A 25,063-nucleotide genomic window follows, 5' to 3' on the forward strand; every position below is an offset into this window, starting at 1 on the left:
CATGACAAAAAGCAGTTCTCCCTCTGATTTTCGCAGCAGAACACGCTGTTTTCGTGACCTTGGTTGTCTCTAGCAAGAGAGGAACCCTAGAGGGGGTTAGAGGAGTCATTTTATATGGGTTTCTAACCCTAATTTCCTTCTATAAAGCCATAGCCATGCCTCCTTGTTGGAGAAAATTCTGAGAAGAGTAGCTAGGTTTAATTTCGTGCATTTTGTAGTTTATTTCAGTAGCTCTTTTCTTTAGATACTCCTCTTTGTAAAGCTTTTCTTCTATTTTCATGTTTGTTCTTCAAGTTTTTGTGGTGTTCTTAGTCATGGGAGGCTATAACTCTCAACTAAGGTTGAGGATGAAACCTCTCCATTGATGACACTCACACTCTTGTAGTACTACTTGCACATTTAATGCTAATCATTATGTTGTTCAAGTTCAATTCATTTAATGCTTTATCTTTTGCAATGAATGTGGTTAGTGGTAGAAATAGGACATTTAATGTGTTTTAACCGATGGATACATTGTTTTATTGGTTTGAAAGATGATATCCATTGTGATTTATTCTTTGAATGGATACAATGGATGATTTGATTTCAAATGAGTACTCTTTGTGATTTATCTTTGAGTTGGATTCATTTAATGGTTCTAAGGTTGATGGTTAAGAGACTTGAATGACACCCTAAGCTTAATGTTCTTTGGATGTTCAAGTGGAAACCAAGAGTGTGAGTTGTTGGAGATGGTTTGGTGAATTCCTTAGCCTTAGTCCTTTTTTACATATTTTATTTCTTTCTCTTTAACTTAGCATTTTTGGTGCATGTTTAACCCTCAAATTCTTGGAACTAGGTTAGAATGAGGTTGATTAAGCAAAACACTAACTTTTGACCATTTCCCTGTGGATTCGACCTCGCACTTGCATAACGCTATGTTGCAAACGATTCGTGCCCTTGCGAGTACTCTTTTAAATTATCACAACAAAAGCAGCCAAAAAAGTTGGCCAATGAAGGTTTTGGCATAGCAATAGAACTTGCTTGTCAATTAAAACAGGAGCACAAGTTGGCCCTGGATCTCCTTAGAAAGCTACACTAAACTAACCCCACCCAACACATTCAACAAACCAAAGAAATGGCAACTCTTTACAAGTCTCAGATGCAATTGATAAGTATATCACTAAGATCTGACCTGGGCCAACCCAAGCTAAAATTAAATCCTGGGTTGTGTCTGTCTAGTTCATGGGTTAAATAAATCAATCCATTTTTCAGGTTTTGAATGTGACAGAAGGGGTCTTGTTTGGAATGATGGTGTCCAGGTCGAATTTTACTTCTGGATTAATGATGAGGAGTTTTTCAATATGTTACTACTTCCTTGATTTTTCTGTGTTAATACATTGTTATACATCAATTATGTAACACTCAGCTCACACTAAAATGATTTTTTGTGTTGATTTTTTTCATTTCTTGTAAAATTTTCCTAGTGAATAATATTTGGTTGTAGTGTACGATGCTTAAATGTTTTTCCATATCCTTCCGATGAATAATGGTTTGAGAGAAAAATCTAATGGTTCTTTTCATTAGCTCAAATGGTTGGTATTAGTGTTTTATAAGGGGATAAGCATAGTTGCTTATTTGTTTCAGATTACCTTCACACGTGTGAGTTATACACTCAGAGGAATATGCTGCAGGGATTGGGGATCGGATTATAGTCATGTTAGTCAGCTCACTAGGAATTGTATTTGCTTACTCTAGTCATGCACACCAGTTGTTGCTTCCTTTGCTGTGGAGATTAGAGCACAGACCATAGACATGCAGTGGTTACACTAGCAGCAATTGATAAGCAATGACTCGTGTAAAGAGATATGCCTCCATGAGTGAGCTGATTACAGTGGTTGTTTTCGAAGTTTGTGATCTTTGCAGCATACTATTTTTGGGTATACAGTTGGCCGCCAGGAAGGTCACCGCTCATCAATCGACCACCACCGACACCAGCATCAATCGACCACCCCCCACGGACACCAGCGACACTCACTTCTATGTAACTATATTGGTTCTAGCATCTCTCTATCATGATTTTATAGATGAATTAACCTTTATTGTTCTCTTGTAGATAAGGTATCAAATTGGGATAATATTGTTTTGGCTTATGAGCCATTTTGGGCCATTGTAACTGGGAAGGTTGCAATCCCTGCTCAGGCTCAAGAAGTAAGTATGCCTCTAAGAATTTTTTTGTTTAGCTATTCTTCTTTAAATTTGAAGTTTTGCTGTAGTGATTGGGACATAGGGCAATGTTTCCATCTGAGGAAGTTAGGGCTCTTGTTCCAAATAAATTGTTCAGTTCATGTGCTAATCCTCGTGTTAGCTTTCTTTATGCCTGGGGCAATTGCTGCATGACACTAGGTCGATCACTTTAATAGTTTCCCATTTTATTTTATCTAATAATGTGAGGAATGCTTTTTCCTGACAGTATGATAACTTTATATATGATACACTAATGCCTTTCTTCAAAAATATTCTTTTTGATTTGACTATTGGAAGACTATTGTATACTGTTTTGCTACATGAATGCTTGCAAAAGCACAAAACACAGATATTCTGTAATTCATCTGCAGACACAGCGTGCACACATGCTTGTTACGCGTAGCTAGATTATCAAGCTAGCTGTATTTGGAACCTTGTTTCCGTCTTCTGGTCACCGTATAGAGCTGCCAAATCTATATGTTTTGAGTCATGTAGGGTTTCTCTGTCCATTTTTTCTGCACATTCTTTAATTTAGTATTAGATTGTTATAAGGAGAGATTGTCATAAATAGAGGCTATCTAGATATATATTTTTTTTGATAAGTAAGAGTAATATCATTAAAAAATGCAAAGCGCAATAAATTACACAGAGAGTACAAGAGAAGCGACTAAGAAAGAGAAGAAAACAATACAAGAAAATCATTAAAGTTAAACACTAAAGGAGCGAGAAATGCAACCGTCCAAGAGAACAAAGAGAAAAAGAAAAAAGTAATGAGCTCCTCATTGATACTTTCTTTTTCCTCGAACTGTCTATTGTTACGTTCCCTTCACAAGCACCACAAAAAGCAACAAGGATCCATCTTGCACACAACCGCACTCCAAGAGTGACCACCCGTCCACCAACAAGCAAATAAATCTACCACCCGAAGAGGCATAACCTAAGACGAACTGAAGTGACTAAAGATAGCATTCCATAGAGCGCATGCGACCTAACAATGGAGAAGAAGGTGATCCACAAACTCCCCATTCATTTTGCACATACAACATCTATCAATCACAATGACACGCCTCTTTTTGAGATTGTCCAAGGTAAGGATCTTCCCTAGCGCTGCCGCCCAAGCGAAGAAAGCCACTTTCAAGGAAACCTTGGTCCGCCAAATACTTTTCTAGGGGAAGTGAACTACCCCTTTGCAAGCAAGAACCTTATAGAAAGATTTACAATCAAAATTCCCGTTGTGAGAAGGAGACCACCAAAGCTGGTCTTCCCTTTCATGTTCCCCACTCTGATGGATTACAATAAGGTGAAGAAGGAAGCCAAGACGTCCACCTCCCAGTCGTGGGCGGCTTGAAAGAAGTTAACATCCCACTGGAAGGAACCACTCTCCAAAACCAAGTGAGCTGCAATGAGTGCATCCTTGTCACGGGCTATGCCATACAAAACTGGAAAAGCTTCCTTGAGGGGCGTCTCTCGACACTAAACACCATCCCAAAATCTGATCCTGCACCCGTTTCCCATAATAAGTCTGGTATGGCTACAAAACAAGCTCCACCCCTTCCTTATGTTATTCCAAAGCCCCACTTCGTGAGATCTAGTGGGATCTGAGGAACACCAACCAGCCCAAGTAGTACCGTACTTTGCATCTACAATAGATTTCCACCAAGCTTCTATCTAGATGATATTGCTTCATATTGTTTTAGATGAAAATGTTTTTCTCACATTTAATGGATTTTTCTGCCAGGTTCATTGTGAATTAAGGAAATGGCTTCATGACAATGCTGGTGCTAAAGTTGCTGCATCAACCAGAATTATCTATGGAGGTATTGTTCACCTGCGTTAGTCTTAAAATGAAACCACTATTAAAAATTCTTCTGCAGAAATTTCTTGTTTGTCAAAATCCTTGTGAATTTTCTGTTCTCCTTATTCGTAGTAATATTCTTGTGGGTAAATCAATTGATTTACATACAAACTACTCCAATTGATTTGCTAACTTGAGCAACTATTCCAGTTTGTATACCTTGATATAATAAGATATCAGACCAAGAACCAATCCTAATTGGCTGGTTTAGTTCAATTTAGGTTTGGCACCAAATCAAGTTCAACTCATTTATGATGTGGAATTTTTCCTTGGTTTTATGTGATCTGCCGCCGCATCATAAAGACAACTATTCCTTTTATTAGAGCGAATATGGTACCGCTGTTCTTTAGTAAGAATATCCTCGATGTACATTCTTACTAAAAGCATACCTACTGTAGGTTCTGTACATGGCGCAAATTGCAAAGAATTGGCAACACAGCCAGATGTGGGGATGGATTTTTGGTTGGTGGAGGTTCCCTTAAGGTGATTATTTGTGTTTGTCATTGTTTTCACTTGTTTGGTCTCTTGTCTGAACATGGGTTAACCGACCCTCCTACTCACATTTTCATTGACATTATCAAGTGAGCCACAATGAAGAAGAATGATTGAAAATCATACCAAGTTTTGATATGACTGCCCTTCTTGCTTCCTCTTAATGGAAAATTTGTGTTATAATTTTGTAGTTGATGTTTGTCCTTGTAGATTTTGGCCAGCATAATTTCAAGAATGATAAGAGTCAAATTTTCTTTGTTTTTTGTGATTTGAGGCATGGATCACAGTTTGATACAACTTGCTTTGAATCGGTGAAATCTTTGTATGTTATGATAGAAATCTTCATATCTTGGTGGCCGTACCTGATAAAACAAATTAGTTAACATCAAAACGTTTGACATGGTTTCTAAAGAAAATATACAAATCCCAATATTTATTGGTCAAGGTGCAAGGTTAATTGAAGACATTTCATGCGTATTGTAAATGAGTCGATTCAGCATACCCTGTAAATGAATTGGATCACAATGAAACTCTTAAGCTCTTGAGTTGAATAAGTAGATTGATCACATGCTTAATTATAATAATAAAAATAAGAAATTCAATCAATATGCTATTTGTTAAAGTTTGATTAAATAATTAAATTTACATCTTCCTATCAGCTTAAGCTTTTAGGATAAGTGGTGGTTTAACATGGTATCAAACCCAAAGGTCATGAGTTCGAACCTCGTCTCAGTCATTCATCCCCATTTCAATTAAATATTACACGCGTTGGGCCTCACCTATTTGCCGGGGCCTCTTATGGACACCTTCTTGGAATTTTCCTTGGTTTTATCTCTGATTTAGATGCGGGCCTCTTTGCCATACTTGGACCTGCCTCCTTTCTGGGGGGCACATGAGAATGACTGTTTCTCTTACTGTGATACTTTTTGAACTTACTAATGATCTATTAATGCTCCCATTGGTGTTGCTAGTTCTCCTTATTTCGAAAATAGTGGCTGATAGTTTCAACAAGGGTGTCTATGACCAAATTGTGAAAATGAAGAGGTTACCATATATGGAAGCTCATGCAAAGCCATACATGAGGCGCTTAGTTGCTAGTGATGTTGTTTTTGGTCCATTGGTTAGATTTTCTGGGGTTGAAATAGTGGGGACTATATTACATGCTTTAAAAATAATGGGGCATAACGAGTTTCTTGTGATTGATGAGCCGCCTTTCTCAGATGCTCCCGAGTTGTGCGGGCTTGTTTTGAGGTCTCATCTGCTGGTATTGCTTAAAGGAAAGATGTTTACAAGGCTGAGGGTGATGACTAGATCTGATATGATGAGGAGGTTCAAAGCCATGATTTTGCCACAGCAGGATTAGGCAAGGGGCTCAAGCTGGAGGGTTTGGACATAAAAGAAGAGGAGATGCAGATGTATGTGCAAAGGTATGTTGATCTCCATCCCATAACTAATTCCTCCCCGTATACAGTAGTGGAGACAATGTCTCTAGCTAAAGCTGCACTTCTCTTTCGAGAGGTTGACCTTAGGCACTTGTTGGTTGTGCCAAAGACACCAGGGGTAACATCTCCTTCTCTCTCTCTCTCTCTCTCTCTCTCTCTCTCTCTCTCTCTCTCTCTCTCTCTCTCTCTCTCTCTCTCTCTCTCTCTCTCTCTCACTCTCTACCATAAAAAATATTTGAATCTCATACAAATGCCAATTGTATAACTAGTGTTGAAATTTGTACACTTTGTAGAGGCCTCCAATTGTTGGAATCCTGACACGACATGATTTCATGCAAAAACAAATATTGGGGCTTTATCAACACTTTCGCCCTAGTTAACAAGTAAAAGAGCAAGAAATCTACCCTACTAATGTATTTTCTGATTTTGATAGATATTGTATTATTGTTATTTTCATTTCTAGATTCTTGGAAATGGAACTGATTGTTATAACAAAGAAAACATGATGCCTCAGTGAGTTAATATGAGCCTTTTCCCCCCTCTTGACATAGGGTAAAATGAATTTGTTGAGTTCAATCTTTTGCAAGGAAATTTAAGGAGTATTCAAATTCTACTTTTATCAAGGCAACTTCAAGCTCTAAGACTATAGAACTTTTTTTTTTTTTTTTTTTTTTTTTTTTTTTTTTTTTTTTTAAAAAAAATAATTCTAATAAACGTGGAAATGCAAATAAGGTGATATATATATATATAGAACCTAAAATGTTGATAACCTGAGTATATGTTTGCAATTTGTATGAGAAAAGTAGTTGCAAAGATCTTCAACTTCTACATGACCGGTTCAACAATTTTGTAAAGTATTGATCGGTTCACGCTAGCCAAGCTAAGAATTGCAAACCGCCTATTTTATCAAAATAACTCGCAGTAAAAGAACACTTAGGAAAGAGCTACACATCCAAACATAATCAAATAATAATAATAAAATATATATACAAGCAAAGACTTTTAGTCGTAAGCAATGTATGTTGAAATAAATCATTTTAAGCTTCTCCCTCTCTTTCATATAAATAAATGTGAAAATTATTTAGGCATACAATCGTTGAAGAAGCTTCTTTGCTCTCTCTTTTCTGATTTGTTTTTGCAAACAAAACCAATTATGGACATTAAATTTACATTGAGTACATACAAAGGCCATGTCAACAAAAGACTTACCACATCCATCACATAGTGATGGGGAATGCTTAGTCGACTTTTGAACAATAGTGAGAGGATGCTCGTGATTTTTATCAGTGAAAGTTCTTCCATAATTAATGCACGGATTCTCTCCAAGAACGCATCGGGAATGAGCAGTGAACTTACATTTTACACAGGAATAGAACCAGTGATCAGGACGATCTCTTTCTTCTTCACAAATTAGACAATAATATTCTTCATCAGAATCATCTTCACGTGTATAAGAGAGTTTTAGTAGATGTTTATGATATTCATATCTAGCTACGAGCGGAAGAGTTGCACATCTAACACACAAGGTGAACTTATCACAAATAGTGCACCTGAAGTTCACATCTTTTTTACCACAACCGTTGCAAGTTTCGGAAGATCTTATAACAAGGTGGAGGGAGTGTTGGTGACCTTCGTGTTCAAGGATTTCCAGAATTAAACAACATTGAACGTCGAACTTGCACAATTTACATTTGTCACATCTATAGGAGAAGCCATGGCGGATACGTTTACAAGCCTTACACAAGAACAATCCACTTGCATGCACATCCTGTGAGAGGAGGTTGAGGCAATGTTCATGAAATAGCCCTCGCTTAATGGTTGCTGGTAGTTTAGTACACCTGTAATGGAGAAAGAAATTGCATTGTGCACAACCATAAAATGGGGTAGAAATTATAAATTGTATACATGCCTCACAACGCTTGACATCCACGAGCTTTTCATTGATGAGGATTAATTTATGTTGTGGATGACTGAAATGATTGATCTCCTGAGGGCCAGCTCTTTCATCCTTTGCTAGATCGATTCCTTCCACCAAATGAACCAAATGAGTTTCATAGCCAATGGAGTTACTGGCTACTGACTCAGTGGTCACACTAGAGTGTAAGACCCCATAATCATATGAATCATATGCACATTTCAAGTGGGCAATGTAACCACATTTCTGACAATAGTAAGCTGCGCACTTTGTATTCACCTTTTTAAAGCAGAGTTTACACAATACGTTCTCCTGTTTCTTGACTTGATGAAGAGAATAGTTGCGATTGAGTGAGTGATCATGTGTCCTAATTTTGATGGTATGTGGAAAACGATCACACTCACGATGAATCAGGACTCGGCAGACGCTGCATTGGTAGGCAATATCCTTGCTTTCCTCGGCGCAGGCTTCGCATGTGAATTGGATCTGCTTCCGCATGGGAAAGAGTGAGTGTTGGTGGCAGTCCTCAGTACTAATTCGCCAACGAGAAACACATTTGATGTCGATGTCAAAACTGCAGGTGAAACAATGGTAGAATAAGGAGTTACGGCAAGATTTGAGGCAAACATCACAATGATTTGTCTGTGATGGCAGTTGGAGAAAAAGGGCGTGCTTTGGGTGGACGGGGTGTTGTATCACGTGGGATAGTTGTTCAGAGCATGATTTGTGAAGGAAGAAGGTGCATTTAGGGAAGGAGCATTTGTAAACGGGACCGAATCCTGGTTCCTGGCATCCTGGGCAAACAACTTCCTCTTTGCCGCCATTGTATTTGTCGAGCTCTTTTATGAAGATCAAGTGATGTCTCTCCCCAAAATCATGTTCGTCGATTTCAGTATCTTCCGTGCATGATTTATGTTGGTCGAAGTTGCATTCCAAGCATTTGTAGGCGGGATGTCCCCATAGTGGTTCATGGCACCGCCGACAAACAATAAAATCCTCCTCATCATTTTCCACGGCCAGCTCCTCACAGAAGATCAAGTGATGCCATTGACTGCAATCTCCTTCGACTTCCATTAATTATCTCTCTCACTCTCCTTCTCTTATGCACGCACAACACCCTGCAGAGATCGATAATGGCGTTTTTAATTAGTATTCAGATGTCATGTGTGATAGGAATAAGATCGTATATATGAATAGCCAATGTAACGCCCCGCTTTTACAAAAAGCGTAAGTGAAAATTTTTACGATTTCCACGTGACATTACTACAATATCATCAGAGTTAAGATTTGGTAGCAGAATATAATATATCCAACAGATTTGGAATTAACTAACACAACAGAGCTTCTAATTAAAATACTTCTAGACATTCGTTAGAAAATACTTAGAATAAATACATGGAAACAGGTGTCAATAGTGACACAAAAGAATAGATGAAATTTTAGCAATCTTCTCAATATAAAATGTTATAAACACAGAAGACTACAAACAAAATACAATCTATGTGCCCTTATCTTTAAAACCTCTTGAGCTCTAATCTTCATCTATAAAAACCTGCACCAATATACATATGTATATAGAAACAAAAACGCAAAATACCCTAAGTGAGTCCACTGTTTCCAATAATATAATGAACGCTGATTTATTTAATAAATGCAACATAATGCAGATATGGCTTTATAATCACGTGTATATGCAATATATGATCCATGGTAGCTAATCACAGTCATAGATTCAATATATACATAACCATAAAAACAGTAATATGACAGTTTTATATGCAAGGTTTAATTATCATCTTTTGCACTCCTCTCATGATGGAACCAATGGTCCGGATTAACGTGTTGTGGGAACCTACGGTCCCAGCTAGCAATACCTTCACTCCCCGCTGTATTAGCCAACTCTCATTTAAAGCTTATTTTATCTGGGACTAGGAACCTAAGGTCTTAGCTGGCCTTTAAACCTACGGTTACAGCATTTGATTATTATTATCTTTACGGGAACCCACGATCCCACTGGCAATACCTTCGCCCCCCGCTGCATTCACCAGCTTTGTTATTAATCAGTTTAATTAAAATATAAAACATGTAAATTCACATGCACAATCAAATTAAATAACGCAGTAAACACAATATCATGGAAAAATCTACCAGCTTTGTCCTCAGTAAGTATAAAGATACTTACTCTCCTTAGTGTAGTTCCTTAGCCTTCTTTTCTGCATATAAATCCATCTATATATATATATATATATATATATATATATATATATATATATATATATATATCAATTATCTAACAAACAAATCATTGTTTATAGACCCTCATCTCTTTATATTTATTATTATCAATCACTTCATTATGTTTGAGATGATCACTTATAAAAATCTTAAAATCTTTGTTCATGATTTGATGACGAGGCTATATGACCAATACCACCAAATATGAACTTGAAGGATTAAAATATATCATAAAGACAATAAGAGTAAATACGATCAACTCATGAAGTCATGAGGGCATAAAATGTAAAAGCTGTTTATATTACTTTTTATTTTAATTCTTTTATCTCTTAAGCTTATTGGGTCTTTACACAACTCATAAGACAAGTAACATGGAAATTATATATAAAATAAATTAAAGTCTTATTTAACAACTTACCAAAAAGTCCTATCTATTTGAATTCAGGATTTCCGTCCAAATGGAGGGCAGCTTACTCCGACCTACTTTTCGATGGTCAAACCTACTCCGATTGACGTAAAATTCTGAGGGTAGATAGAAGACTTCAAGACAAACACTTTCTCTTTTTGGTTCGACTCAATCCGAGTTCGTTATGGTTCAATTCTAGTCAGTCAAAGTTTCTGGTTTTAAAAGAGAGACGAGGAAGGGGAAAAGCTTTTGTAGCTTAATTTCGTTGCTGCAATAGAGAGGGAGAGCTTGAGGGAGATGCAGAAAAACAGAGAGGAAGGAGAGAAATTGAGTGTGAGACTTGAAGAGGGCTTCTCCTTTTTATAGAGTATTCGAATGGCTTGGATCCATTTGAGTTGGAAATGATCTAATGGCCGGGGTGGGTTCTCTGCATCTAGGTGATGAGTTGTGATGGTGGGGTGTGATGAGTAGAAAGAAGGAGCCATGCGTGAAGGAGCTGCTGTCCACTTAATTGAAGGAATGTTTCCCACTTGTTTTGAAAACAACAAGCATTAAAATAAATATGGCAGCACATGCACATCTCTTTCTAGCAAGGAGAAGCACCAAATATCATTTTGTTATTAATAAAATAAGAACAGCAAAGAGGAACACCAAGTCACCTTAATCATTAGCCTTTCCCTAAAGCATAAAGAGTAGAGAACGTGAATAAGGGTTCTACACATGGTCCTTTAAGAAATAGAAATGGGTTCACAAATGTTATATATATCTGAATTCTCGTCCTAGTTAAGGGCAGTATGATTCACGGGTGTTTTCGTGACCTTAACAACGTCCAAAAATTATGAAATTTGAAGGGTAGCTAGAGGGCTTCGAGACAAGCGTTCTGGCTTTTGAATCGACCAAAACGGAGTTCGTCTGACCCGGTTTCCGTTATTCCAAAATTTAAGGTCCGTTTTGAGCTTTTAACAAATTGAAACTATAAACACTTCTAAAAACAAATGAATATTTATTTTCATAAATATTCATATTTATTCTTTTACCTTATTATTAGTTCTTAAATCTAATTTAAGACATTATACCTTATGTCTTAAAATCTGGGGCGCTACAGCCAATAAGTGGTGCGTACGTTGCCAGCTATTTGGGTTGAATTAATCTTTGGAAGTTAATCTCAGTCCAAAGAATATATATAATCAACGCTTCAAATCTTCCACATGAAAATTGCTCGTGAATTTAGGTTAGGTTTTTCAAACAGCAGTTAATCCATGTATTAGGGCCTATATAAGAAATAAATCCCAAGTTTTTCTTGACTGGTTAAGAATATATCCAAGAAAGGTAGACCATGAGAAATAAATTAAGGGGAGACGTAACAAAATGGGTTTTGGAAGTTTTTCTTGACTGACTAACAATAAATATTCCAAAAAAGATAGACCACAAAAAATAAATGAAGTTTATCTCATGATCGATCAATACGAAAGACTTCTCGATCGATCGCTTTAAGTCCTTCGGCCACATGCAAATTGCTTGTTAAATATATTCCACATGCATGGGCCCATGATGTCAATTATTTGCATGTGATAATCAATATGCAACCATGGGTTAATTAATATAATTGGTCCCATTGTAGCACTAGAGCGAAATATAGGAAAAAGAGAGCCATGTTTATGTATGTGGGTAGTCAGTTCAGCAGTGGACTATTAACGGCACCATTCACAAACTATATATATTCCAATTTTTATTTTTTTTATAAAAGTCAAACTAAAAACATTCACGTCAATTATTTTTTATTATTTTTTAAACAAAAAGTGCCTAAAAATTTATACACAAATAATTAAAATTGCACAGAAGTGCTCTTTGGGCCACCCCTATCCTTTCCTTTCTTTTCTTTTCTTTTTTTGGTTTTATAAATATATATTTTTAATATATTTATATTTTATTTAGTAAGAGTGACATATGTCATCATTTTATTGGTGCTGACGTTGATACTAACAAAGTGATACCTGTCATCATTTTATTGGTTCTAACATATATATTTATATTCATTTTATATGAATATAATAAAAAAAAAATGGCATTTTTTGATACACCTTAATAGTTTGATGAATTACTTTAACACACTTGTCACTTTATGAAATTATTTAAAAAACAATTGTTAGTTTCACCAGGCTTTTTTATAATTTTTTTTTTTTTTTTTTTCAAAATGAAATATGATAATAACTTGGACCATGCCAATTGTTCAGGGTTCAAGCCAGGCGAAGTGGGCCATACATACTCCATATATAGTTGAGGTTGAGTAATGTTTTATGCACAACAAATGTACACACTTTGTACAACAACGCTGGCGTGGAAATGATTTTTTTTTTTTTTTTGTGTAAAAAACGTTACTTTTTTTTTTATTGTACAAATCATTTTCACGTCAACATTGTGTGTACATTTGTTGTGCATAAAACATTACTCTTTGGGGTTATCCTCTATTCATTATACCCAAAAATATCTCATCTAATTCTTTAGTCCTTGTTGGGAGAAAAGTCAACATTGGTGCCACTTAAGACCCAAGCTTCACACGGCCCGGGTTGTCCATGCAACAATATGACCGTGACTCACTAATCTCAGAGAGAGAGATATTATATGATGGAGATTAAGCTAACAATTTTTAGCATAATTTCACAAATTCATCTCAATGCAAAAAATAATAAAAACTTAATAAAATATTGGATCATCTCTGCACTTCTCTTTCGAGAGATTGGCCTTAGAGCACTCTCAATAGTTTATGCATTTTTATATACAAAATGGCTAATCAAAATCTACTTTATCTATGTTAGCTAATGTACTTCAAAAGGTACCATACATGCGATTATCTATTATTTCTCTATACCAACTTAGTATTCTTTGGCACTCCCAATAGCTTATGTATTTTTATATGCAAAATGACTAACCAAAACCTACATTATTTATTTTAACTAATGAGTTTTAAAAGATACCATACATCTGATTATCTATTCTTTATTTATATTCTCTTTTTATTATTTCTTTTTTTTTTTTTTAATGATCATATTTTTTGGATTGTCCTTTTTTCCCAGCGTTCTTTTTTTTTTTCCCCATATAGACGGACATTTTTCAAATGATCATCTTCTACAATGGTCCTTTCGTTAAAACAATCATTTTTCTAAAGCAATAATTTTTCAATGGTCATTTTTCTAACTGTCATTAAAATTCATTACTATTCTGCACACTGCTATAGAAAGAATTGCAATCCTTGAACTATTTATATTGTAATCAGCAAGTTCGATAAAAACTAAAATCATCAATGAAATTTGAAAAAGTTGTAAATGCCACTAATTTTTATTTTTTATTTTTATTTTTTTTTTTTTGTGAAGAAGTAAAAAATAACAACTAATTAATTATAATCACAAGCAACTATGGGAAAGAAGGAATAAAAAAAAAATTAAAAAAAAAAAGGAAAGAAGGGAAAGAGAGAGAATGAGAGATGCCCAAGTGAAATATTAAAAAAAAAAAAGGCACAACTTCACAAAAGGGTATCGAACTATACCACGTTTTGACAGAAGGGTACTGAATTATCATTTCTTTCGAACCCGGGGTTTTAATTATCAAAATGAGTCCCAGAAGGGCATTCTGTCTAGTTTTGGCGTTAAATCCTCACGGAAGTGGAGTCACATGACTTCCACGTGACTTTTTTAATGCCATTTGTCCATTTTGCCCCTCACTTTCATGCATGTAAACTTGCCATGGGATATCTCCACCCGGTGCCAATGATCCCCTTTCTTCTCTCCTCTTCCCTATTCCTCTCTCCGCTTACTCTCGGCACCCGGTTCTCCATTTCAATCTTTAGCTCCTCCTCCTTCAACCCCAACACGTCCAGTATGATAACGTGACCTTCTGGTGTCTCCTTCCAGTCGAACTTGTCACCCCTGTGGAGCCAAAATGGGATATTTTCCAACACTCGGAACAAGTCTGCCCAGAAATCAGCCAACATACTCCCTACACGATGTACGATTGGCAGCAAAGAAAGAGTAGGAGAAACAAAGCGGGGACAACTTGTTATGCTTGTTCTCTCATTTCTCTCTCTTTTTTGTTTTAGAGGTTTCGGTAAGTAGAAGAACGTTGATATTGCGGTGTTGAGCTTGAGTGTTGTAGGCTTGTAGCGTGCTTTGCGATTCTCATTTGTGAAGAGTAAGGGGGTGCTACGCTAGCTGTTTATATAGGGAAAGGGAAATGTAAAAGACGTGGTGGAATTTGGAGATCTCCAACCAAAAGGGCTTCTTGGGGGTACAAACCATGTCAAATTGGAAACTCAGAATTTGGAAGCCACATCTGGTGAAGATTACCAGTAATATCACATTGATTGCTCAACATTGAATGACTTTTTAATTAGCTTTCATCTGAAATTTGAAGTTCATGTATTCTTACAGGAAATTGTTTGAGTGGGTCACATGCAAAATGGAAGTCACGCGACTCATGAAACAATTTCCTCTGTTTTAGCTTCACAAAACAGAGTGTTTAAGCCAATGGGGTTCGGCTCATGAAAAAGCCACTTAATCAGAGGCATGGGCTTTGCATTCAGTGAAGAAGAAGATTTACAATGTTTTGCAAGAGGTATTTTGGATTTGGCTGTGAGATTGACTAGGAGACCTCTAACATGCTTGAAGGCCCATCTTAACAAGCTTGAAGGCCTGTCTTCTCGTTCTCGATCCCACAGCACTCCTCTAGGCTCGCCTTCCACATCTCGGTTATTTTCTTGCCCCGCTCCTTCACGCTCGGTGTCACCAACAGCCTCGATTTCCCGATCATTGGATCCACCACCACTAGTATCAGCGACTTCAGCATCAGAACGCAGGCTCAACCCAAATCATTCACTCTATCGCTCTTCTCCACCGTCTTGTCCACCGGAAACACCTCTAATATTGATTCCAGCAAGAACCTCGGTGGATCCACGCACTCGGCCAGTTCCAGAGGCATCTAAGCTGTCAACGTGTCTAACTCTTTCTTCTTCCCAGTGATGAACCTCCAAAACCCAAGAGCGTCCATTTTCAAGCAAAATGACTTCAGACTTAGCAGTAAGCCCTTGCCGTTGTCATCCTCTTGGGATGCCCTACGGAGAGCCGTGAGTGCAGCCTCCGTTTTCGCCACACTTTCTCCCGTATGATCTCGACGCTGCCTTGGATGGTGACCTCGCGCTTCTAGAGATCGTTAAGAGAGGCCTTGGTCTGGTGGTCTAGGGTCTGGATTTTGTTCCTGAGGGCCTCAGATTTCTTCAGGATGTTTTGCTCCAAGGACAAGAAGTGGCCCGAAAGCTACCTCTAGAGGAGCATGATTCCATCGGCACCACGCGGCATTTTTCGTTCACTAAACTAGTTTAGTCTGCCGGTCTCCTCCTAGCCGGTTCGTCTCTCTAACTTCATCATGCATGTCGGTTCTTCCACTCCTTAGAGGACCGTTCAGAGTTTCTCTCCGGGTTATGATGACGACGGCAATTTGCATGTGTGAGTGGAGAGTGGGTCCAACTTGAGGAATTGTGTTTACATGCATTAAAGTGAGGGGCAAAATGGACAAATGGCATTAAAAAAGTCACGTGAAAGTCACGTGACTCCACTTCCGTGAGGATTTAATGCCAAAACCAGACGGAATGCCCTTTTGGAACTCATTTTGATAGTTAAAACCCCGGGTTCGAGAGAAATGATAATTCAGTACCCTTCTGTCAAAACGCGGTATAGTTCGATACCCTTTTGTGAAGTTGTCAAAAAAAAAAAAAATGCATTCACTACAAAAAAAAATATTGTTTAGTGTTGTTTAGGTTAGTGTCACTTGTACAAAATGGTGCTAAATAGCATCATTTGAACATAAACGCCGCTATTTAGTGCCGTTTACTCTTCTAACGACATTAATTCTAAATTAGTGTTGTTTGAAGAGTATACAACATTAAGAAATTGAATTTAGTGTCGCTTGAGACTTTAAACGACAGTAAATGTTAAAATTCTTCCTATATATTTACTAGCTTGTTACACATTAATTAAAGACACTGTTGGAAGACATTGCTAGACTTGCAAAGGTATTGATCCTCCAAGTTTCTTTTTTTCTTTTTTAATGGTGGTGATCATGATGCTTTATGGAAGGAATTGTTGGAAGGAAGCTACTGATTTTATGGTATATTATTCTCTTTCATTCTTCTCGATTTGTTGTTGGAGTCTTCTGCAAATCAAGAAGAATCTATCCAGTGCAGGACTATTCTGCTTTGGACAGTTGGATCCTAATTTTTTTTATTCAATTAATGTCGTTTAGGGGTTCAAGTGACACTAAACAGTTAGTGTCGTTCACTTTTCAAGCGACACTAATTGTTCACTGTTGCTTGAACAAAAGTGACTCTAATTAGCGTCATTTAAACAGTAAAGTGACTCTAATACGGAGTCTCAACCCTATGTTTATCAAAGCTTCAAAAGCGACATTATTTAAGCGATACTAAATAAATAATGTCGTTTTTTTCCCAAAAAATGACACTATTCAAGCGACACTAAACATTTTTTTTTTTTTTTTTTTTTTGTAGTGATTTGTGAATAGTGTAACTCCACATGTGGAGTTTCTATTCACAAATGCAAGATAAATCTATTTTGCATTTTTAGTTAAAAAATAGGATGGAAGAGCTTTTTTATGATTTTGTGTAGCTATTCTAGCTAAACGTGAGAGATGCATAATCCATTGGGAGTTATGCTTATTAGTTATGCCAAAGACACCAAAGGTATGGCCGGGTTTGGTAAATAAATTTGTTTTAATAGTAATAAAATGTGATTTAAAGTAGAAAAAAGTTTATAATTTTTTATATGAAAAGTGAAAAAGTTTTGTTTTGAAGTTATTTTTTTTATTTGAATAGTAATAAAAAATGATTAGTGTGATATAAAAAGTGAAAAAAAAAAAGTTAAAATGTTTTGAGGTTAACCTATTTTTTTTTTTCAAAGAAGTGAAAAAAAATGAGGGGAGTTAAGTTGTTTATCAAATGGTACATCTCTTTCTCTCTCTCTCGACCATAAAAAATATTTGAAAGTGACACAAATACCAACTCATCCCATCCCCACGTGATCAAGAAAGGTGAAAATGACATAGATAAAGACAATATGTGTATAAATATCATTAGCCAAACGAAAATCCATTATGTTTGCATGATGGCATGCACATGCATACACATATGAACAACTTTTTCAAAACACTCACAGAATATTGAAAATTACTTTCATATTTATGTTATATTATAACACTATTTTCAAAAAAATAAAAATTACATTCTTAAAAGCATTAACAACGAATTAGGATCTCCATCAATTTGGACAACAATTTTGTTATTAAGTGCCACATGTGGCACATATGTTAATGTTTTGTGTGTAATTATTATGTGAGAACATGTTGGTTATAACGCTCCATATTTTAAGATATAAAATATAATATCTTAAAATAGAATTTAAGACCTAAAAATACAAATAAAATAAATATGAAATTGTAACATAGATATTTATTGATTAATTAAGAAACGTTTATAGTTTAAATTTAATAAAAATTTAAATGGACCTTAAACTTTGGAATGATGGAAACAGGGTCAAATGAACTTTATTTTAGTTGATTCAAAAACTGGATAACTCTATTCAAAGTCCTCTAGCTACTCTCCGAATTTCATAATTTTTGGACTTCGTTAAGGGCACGAAAACACCCACGAAAAATACTACCCTTTATTTGGACGAAAATTTAACATTAATAATTAATGGGCCCGTTTTATCTCTTTAAGAACCCAGCCCACGTGATAAAAGGACCCAGCCCAGCTTACACAAACCCAGTACACGTTGGTGCCCAGTCCCAACCCACAAATACCCTTTAAATCAGTTTAGTCTGGTTGGGTTTACGATTTCAAAAAGTGCGATTTAAAATAACGATTTTAAAATGTGTAATTTTAAAAATGCAATTAAGCGTTTGGCAAAATCGTAAATTAGCCTTTAAAATTATGCATTTTAAAAAAGTATCCTCTTACCTACGATTTGGAAAAAGCATATTTTCTGCGTTTTCAAATCGCAATTTTTAAAAACGTAGTTCCGAAACGATTCATGTTATACAATTTGGTTTAAAATCGTATTTATTATCTTCGAAATCGCAATCCTAAACGCACCCTTAATCACTACGAGAACCAAGTTAAGTTTAGGAATGGTTAGTTAGAAATCTAAGTACCGATGAGAAGGAGATAAGAGATATTATAGTTTGGAATGATGATTTTCTATCCTCTTGCAGCCATTATTGAACACTTGTGTTCACCCTAGCCATGGATTTGTTTTGCTAGGATGAATTCAGACCATCCAAACTTCTATAAAAGAGAGCAACCTTCAATTGTTTTCAAGAAAACCGAAAGCCATCTCTTTGAAGAAACTCTCTGCAATCTTTCTTCTTCATCTATCTTGTTCTCTTCTCTCTGTTCCTTGTTGTGCAGCAACTATAAGGAAGTTCTCTTCCTATTGCTCCCCCAAATAGCAGCAACCCAGAAAAACCGAACCTCTCCCTCTCTGGCTCTAACTCTCTGTTCACCTCCTTTCCTAGCAATAGAGAAGAGCCCACAAACTCCCCCTGTCTCTTCCCACCTACAGCAATAGGAAACTCTCTCTGCTCTCATCCCTCACAGCTTGCAGAAAGAAAAGTGAAAAATTGAAATGACTTCTGAAAGTAAAGTGTGTGCAACAAGTGTCAACAAAAATTAAAGCACAGCGGAAAGTAAATGACACAGAGATTTTTGTTGACGAAATGGAAACTCAGTTAAGAGAAAAACCACTCCGGGGCAGCCAAACCCAAGAATTCCACTATTCAGAAGACAAAGCTAGATACAAGATAGTAACACTCACATGTACCGATGCAGTGGTCGTACCTTGATCTCTGATGTGTAACATAACACGAACGCTTACCAACCAGGTTCACCTACTTGAAGAGGTCTTCAATGGAACTCCTTACCTTAGAGCTGACCTCTAAGATAGACTTCGGTTTACAGCACAACACACTTGAAAAACGGCTTCAGAGGAGATATCACGTCTTTGAGCTCTAATGGAATTCACACAGAATTCTTGCAGCTCTAAGTGCCCAAGAACCCCTGGGAGCCGTCCGGACGGTGGATCATGGCCGTCAGGACGGACAACTGTGCGACAGGATTTTCCAAAATTTTCGCGGAGAAATCTTTCCTGTATAAGAACATCGTCTGGACAGGATGGCTCGATAGTCCGGACGAACGCACGTCTGCTGCAAGTAATTTCCATAACAGGCTTCGCGCGTCCGGACCATGGGGCAGGAGCGTCCGGATGGCTAAACTTCAACACACAATTTCCATATCTGATGCGCATGAGTCCGGACCATGAGGGGGAGACGTCCGGACGGTTGAAGTCGAATCGGTAGTTACCATATACGATGCACCAGCGTCCGAACCACAGCTGTCAGATGTCCGAAAGGTTCATTTTGAACTGCGATTCTTGCCTTAAGGAGATACGCGTCCGGACGGGATACCACATCGTCCGGACGGTTGATTGATCTTCCCTTTCTTGAACTTGGAAAGAATCAGTGAACCGTTCGAGAACTGATAGGCGTCCGGACGTGCTGCTAAAACGTCCGGATGGAGCAAGCTGGCACAGAAGCTTCTCGATACGATGTAGGTCTCCAGAAGGAAGAAACGCGTCGTCTGGACAGATAATGCTTGTCTGTCTGATGTCCGGAAGGAATGACACGTCGTCCGGACGGATAGAATAGTAGACAGATGGGCGTCCGGAAGGGATGACACATCGTCCGGAAGGCTGACAAGGAACTTGAAATTCTTCTTGCAGGCAGAATCTTCTGACATCACTCTGAAAGTGGAATCCCTATTAACCGCATCATTACACATAAGTGATTTTGTCCAAACACAGAATAAGGCCAAAATACTAACAAAAAGGATCCAAATCACCCTCTCTATTTCGGCCTGCAACAGAAAACCCAACTCAGCCTTCTTTTCCTTTTCAACCACGGCCAACAACCCAGAAGAAAGACCAGATAAAGCTACTACTTTTTCTCTAACAAACAAATATTTTATATCAATATGCTAGGATTGCGAAGAGCTTCCATTGTTTAGAGAGAAAGAAATAGCTACAGAATTATCACAAAATATCTTTAGTGGCTTCACAATGGTATCCACAATAACCAGCCCTGAGATAAAATTTCCCAGCCACATAGCTTGACATGAAGCTTGGTAACAAGCTATATACTTTGCCTCCATAGTTGAGGAAGCTGTAAGCGTCTGTTTGACACTTTCCACAAAACAGCTCCTGCCATCATAAATGTATATCCAAATTTGGATCACCTATCATCATAAAAGCCTCATCGGAATATCCAACTGCATCAAGAATATCAGATCGTTGATATGTCAGCATAAAATCTTTAATTAGTGCCCTTCAAGTATCTCAGTACTTTCTTTACATATGTTTAGTGACTTAAACCTGGATCACTCAAGTATCTCCCAAGTACACCTACAGCATAAGCAATATCAAGTCATGTACACACTTGAGCATACATTAAAACTGCCCACAATTGATGCATATGGAACTGCTTGCATTTGAGTCCTTTCATTATCACTCTAGGGACATTGAGACTTTGAAAATACATCACCTCTCATAATTGGCGCCTTTCCAGAAGAGCAGGAATGCATATGAAACCTACTTAAAACTTAGTCAATAAAGGTTTTCTGAGACAACTCAAGAACACCATAAAAGGCCTCACCAAGGTCTTTCATATCAAAATGGGAAGACAACACACACTTAATTTCAAACAAGAGCTCATTATCATTTGCTACAAGCAATATATCATCCACATAAAACACAAGAAAAATATATCTACTCCCATTGACCTTTAAATATATATACATTGATCAACAACATTTTCCTTGAAACCACAAGAGGTGACAATTCCATCAAATTTCAAATACCACTGCCTTGAAGCTTGTTTAAGCCCATAAATTGACCTTTCAATTCTTGGCCTAGAAATATGGTCCAAACGTCTGTGCCACAACATAGAGCGAAAACTTAATGTTCCTACTAGACTTGGAAACAACTACAGCATTCACAAAAGAAGCACTAAAAGAGAAATGAGATAAAGAAGGCATCAAGTCAATCATGTATAAACCATCACACAATGTGCCAAAACCAACCACAACAGAATTATTATAAATGATGACCATTCCATTTCCAATCTCAAAAAATGTATCCACATTTGTCCAAAATAGAAATAGAGATAAGGTTTATTCTAATAGAAGATATAAAAACAGTTCATTTTAGATCCAAAAAAATGCCCAGAGGCAAAAACAAGCTTTACAGTGCCCATGTATTCAACTTTAACCTCCACACCGTTTCCCATGTTCACCTTCAACTCCCCATTACTCGGCTTTCTGGTGCTTTGTAATTCCTTTCTTCTCTAACCAAACCCTGTATTTCTTGCAATTTGCCTTCTTGTGCCCATACACATGACAAAAGTAACATTTTCCTTTGAATTCTTCTATCTTAGGCTCCAAAGAGACACCTACTGCAGTTTGTTGAGAAAACTTTCTGAATTTCTTTACTTTATGTGTCTCGTTGCCACTGTTATCTCCCTTATAAAATTTTCTCTTAAAATGTCCACTATCATTTGTCATCATAAAAACAGCATGAGGCTTTCCCTTTTTCATCACCTCTTCTTCTTGAGTGACTATAGTAGTCATTTCACTCAAGCTCCATTCATCTCTCTGAGCATTGTAGGTGGTCTTGAGGGCATCAAATTGAGATGGTAAGGATTTCAACACTTGCCACACAAGAAAACTGTCTGCTAGCTCAACCTTCATTTGCCTCAACTTGTTGAAGAAATGAGTGAGCTTCATAATATGCTCACGAACTCCACTAACACCATCATAAGTGGTAGTGGTAAGTAATTTCATAAAAGTTCCCTTCTCTACTTTGTCGAACTTAGTAAACTTATCCCCAACAGCAGCCAAAAAATCCTTAGCACTATCAGTACAAGTAATACTTTGCCTAATAGACTTGTCAATAGTGTACTTCATGATCATAAGACAAGTCCTATTGGAATGCCCACAATGGCCATAGTAGGTCTTTTCTTCAGCAGAACTTTTCTCAATAATTGTAGCAGGTGCCTCAACCCTTAAAGTAAAATCAAGATTCTTGATAGCTAAATTGATAGTGAGAGACTCATACCAATCTTCATAATTAGTCACCGTCAGAGTTTTGATAGCAGATAATGGTAGGGACAAACCTTGATTTTACAAAACTGAGAACATCACAACAAGACTTTATTATACATGTAAAAAACAAAAAAAAAAAATGCACTCATATAGTCATCATATTTTTCATGCTAGAGTCACATGCACAATAGACTCTTACACAAATTGTTTATCTCAAAATTTTATGCTAGAGTTCCACACACAATAAACTCATACACATGATAAAGCAAAATAATTAAATACAACGACTTGAGATGACCCGCTATCGAGAGGATAAGACTTAGCCATCAAGTGTAGAGTATTTAATAATTTCTTTACCGTCCTAAGCATCCTACCAAAATAATGTTTTACCGATAAGGCAAATCAGTTATCCGTATGGACCTTAATTGTAGTTCACAAAATAATAAATTAATTTATCATGATTAGTCCCACGATAGGTGAGTACATAATCAATGAAACAGCTCAATGATTTATCATGATTAGTCTCACGATAGGTGAGTACATAATCAATCCAAACCATTGGTCATATACACAAGAGCATTATCCATATTACACTAAAATTTCAATGAAAATAAAAACCCAATTATTTGTCATGATTAGTCCCACAATAGACGGGTACATAACCAATCAAAACACCAAAAATATTCATAAACCCAGAAAAACCCATTACAGTTTTGAAGTACAATAATTGCCCAATACAAGTGTACTGCTCCATGCTATAAATTAATTAATCATAATTATGATATTTTTCGTTTTGACGCTAAATATATATAGATCATATAAGCTGATCAAGGCCATCATTTAATCTGTATATAGTAGTAGATTGAAGCAAATGTCATCAAAATTATTGTAACATGTATATATCTGCCATCTGGCAATAATACTTTTTCAACACAAAAACATGTATGATATTCATAGGGCGAAGAAAGCTGATAAATGAAACTAAACAATATTTACAAAACAAGATTTAAATTAGATGTACGTCTTTGTCGTCGACTTAGGAAATATAGATATCCTCATTGACCAAAGAAAAACCTGGTTAAAAAGCAAAATGTTTAATACTGATACACAGCTGCCCAGTCACAGGTCCATAAGCTTGAACAAACAACTTGACTTGCCTAGTCCTTCCCACCCGGACGAGAAGGGTAGGTTTAGACTCCAAACTCGATGTTTGTTAACTTAGTGGGACAACAAAAAAAATACAAAGCGGCGCATAACAAAAAAAAAAAAATAACGGTGAAGAACATAGTTTAAAGGAAACGCAATTTAACACAACCACGAAGAAGAACAAATCGGCTTTGATACCAATTGTTAGAAATAATCTATATTAATCTGTTTTACTTCTTAGCATGTGAAGGAACAAAAATAAAAGCGTACCTTCATTGTTTGATGATGAGTTTATCATCTCTGATTTTCCAGTCGTTGTCCTGTTTGTAGTGTGTATGGAAGAGTCTAGTCTCTCAGCCCTAATTTTTAAATTACCTAATGAAGTCTAATGGGCCAACTCCATTCATTTATAGGGTGAGAGTACATGGCTTCCTCAAGTGCTTACATAACAGGTCCAGTCCATTATGGACCCAAAACAAAAAGGGACTATGCTAGTCCACCCAAAAGGAATAAATACAACAAAAGCCTATCTTCTTCTCTCAATTCTCTCTGTCCTCCTTCTGATCGGACTTGCTATAGGTGTGGTGAAGTACGTTTCTAGCACTTTTCTTTGTGGAGAACATAAACTCCCAAAGAAACAGAAAAGAACAAAAAAAGGAAAAAAAAAAAAAAAAAAAAAAAGGCTCTAGAAGAGTGTTTTGTAAGTCTCTCTCTTTCCCTGACTCTCTCATATTCTGTGTGTGTTCGGTGTATAATGAAGGAAGGAGAAAAAGTAAAAGAAAAGGAAAAGGAAAAGGAAATTAAAAGATAAAAATAGAAAAGAAACAAGACAAAAAGAAACAAAAGAGAAAACTCTAAAAAAAGGATCCATCTCCCTCTCTTTCTCTCGTATTTTATTTTGGTTACTTATGTGGTTCACTTAAAGGAAAAGACAAAAAAGAAGCAAAAGCAAAAGGAACAAAAAGAAGTCTTTAAGGGCATATAAGGAAAATAATATTTAGTTTTTAAATGAACTTTGTTTTAATGTTTTGATGTTTTAATGTTATATTATTTTGTTAGTTAATCTAATATATGTTTTTAAAGTGATGTTTTAAATAGGGTTTTCAAAGTAGGATGATAAAGTATAAAACACGTC

At 36.6% G+C, this 25,063-nt stretch overlaps 1 protein-coding gene and 1 long non-coding RNA gene across 4 annotated transcripts; one reads left to right on the forward strand and one right to left on the reverse strand.

Moving 5' to 3' along the window:
- The first annotated feature begins 1,679 nt into the window (after positions 1 to 1,679).
- LOC133858006 (uncharacterized) lies at positions 1,680 to 6,160 on the forward strand. Of its 2 annotated transcripts, XR_009898410.1 has the most exons (5): positions 1,680 to 2,020; positions 2,093 to 2,187; positions 3,962 to 4,040; positions 4,477 to 4,561; positions 5,791 to 6,160. It is a non-coding gene; the product is annotated as an uncharacterized LOC133858006 (long non-coding RNA). The 2 variants fall into 2 exon arrangements; XR_009898411.1 differs by lacking the exon at positions 4,477 to 4,561.
- An 874-nt stretch (positions 6,161 to 7,034) lies between these two features.
- On the reverse strand, positions 7,035 to 10,911 carry LOC133857871 (uncharacterized). 2 transcript variants are annotated; one of them, XM_062293239.1, is made up of 3 exons: positions 10,581 to 10,911; positions 7,922 to 9,045; positions 7,632 to 7,850 (listed from the first exon to the last, which is right to left on the reverse strand). In XM_062293239.1, the coding sequence occupies exons 2-3, from the start codon at positions 8,999 to 9,001 to the stop codon at positions 7,842 to 7,844; spliced, it is 1,089 nt and encodes a 362-aa protein (XP_062149223.1). In that variant the 5' UTR covers positions 9,002 to 9,045; positions 10,581 to 10,911; the 3' UTR covers positions 7,632 to 7,841. The 2 variants fall into 2 exon arrangements, with proteins under 2 accessions (XP_062149222.1, XP_062149223.1); XM_062293238.1 differs by having other exon boundaries at positions 7,035 to 9,045.
- Between the last annotated feature and the right edge of the window lie 14,152 nt (positions 10,912 to 25,063).

The sequence above is a fragment of the Alnus glutinosa genome, chromosome 14, assembly GCF_958979055.1.
Source record: "Alnus glutinosa chromosome 14, dhAlnGlut1.1, whole genome shotgun sequence".
Taxonomy (NCBI): domain Eukaryota; kingdom Viridiplantae; phylum Streptophyta; class Magnoliopsida; order Fagales; family Betulaceae; genus Alnus; species Alnus glutinosa.

Excerpts from the sequence above, each read along its gene's own strand:
- LOC133857871 (XM_062293238.1), bottom strand. The coding sequence starts at position 9,001 with ATGGAAGTCGAAGGAGATTGCAGTCAATGGCATCACTTGATCTTCTGT.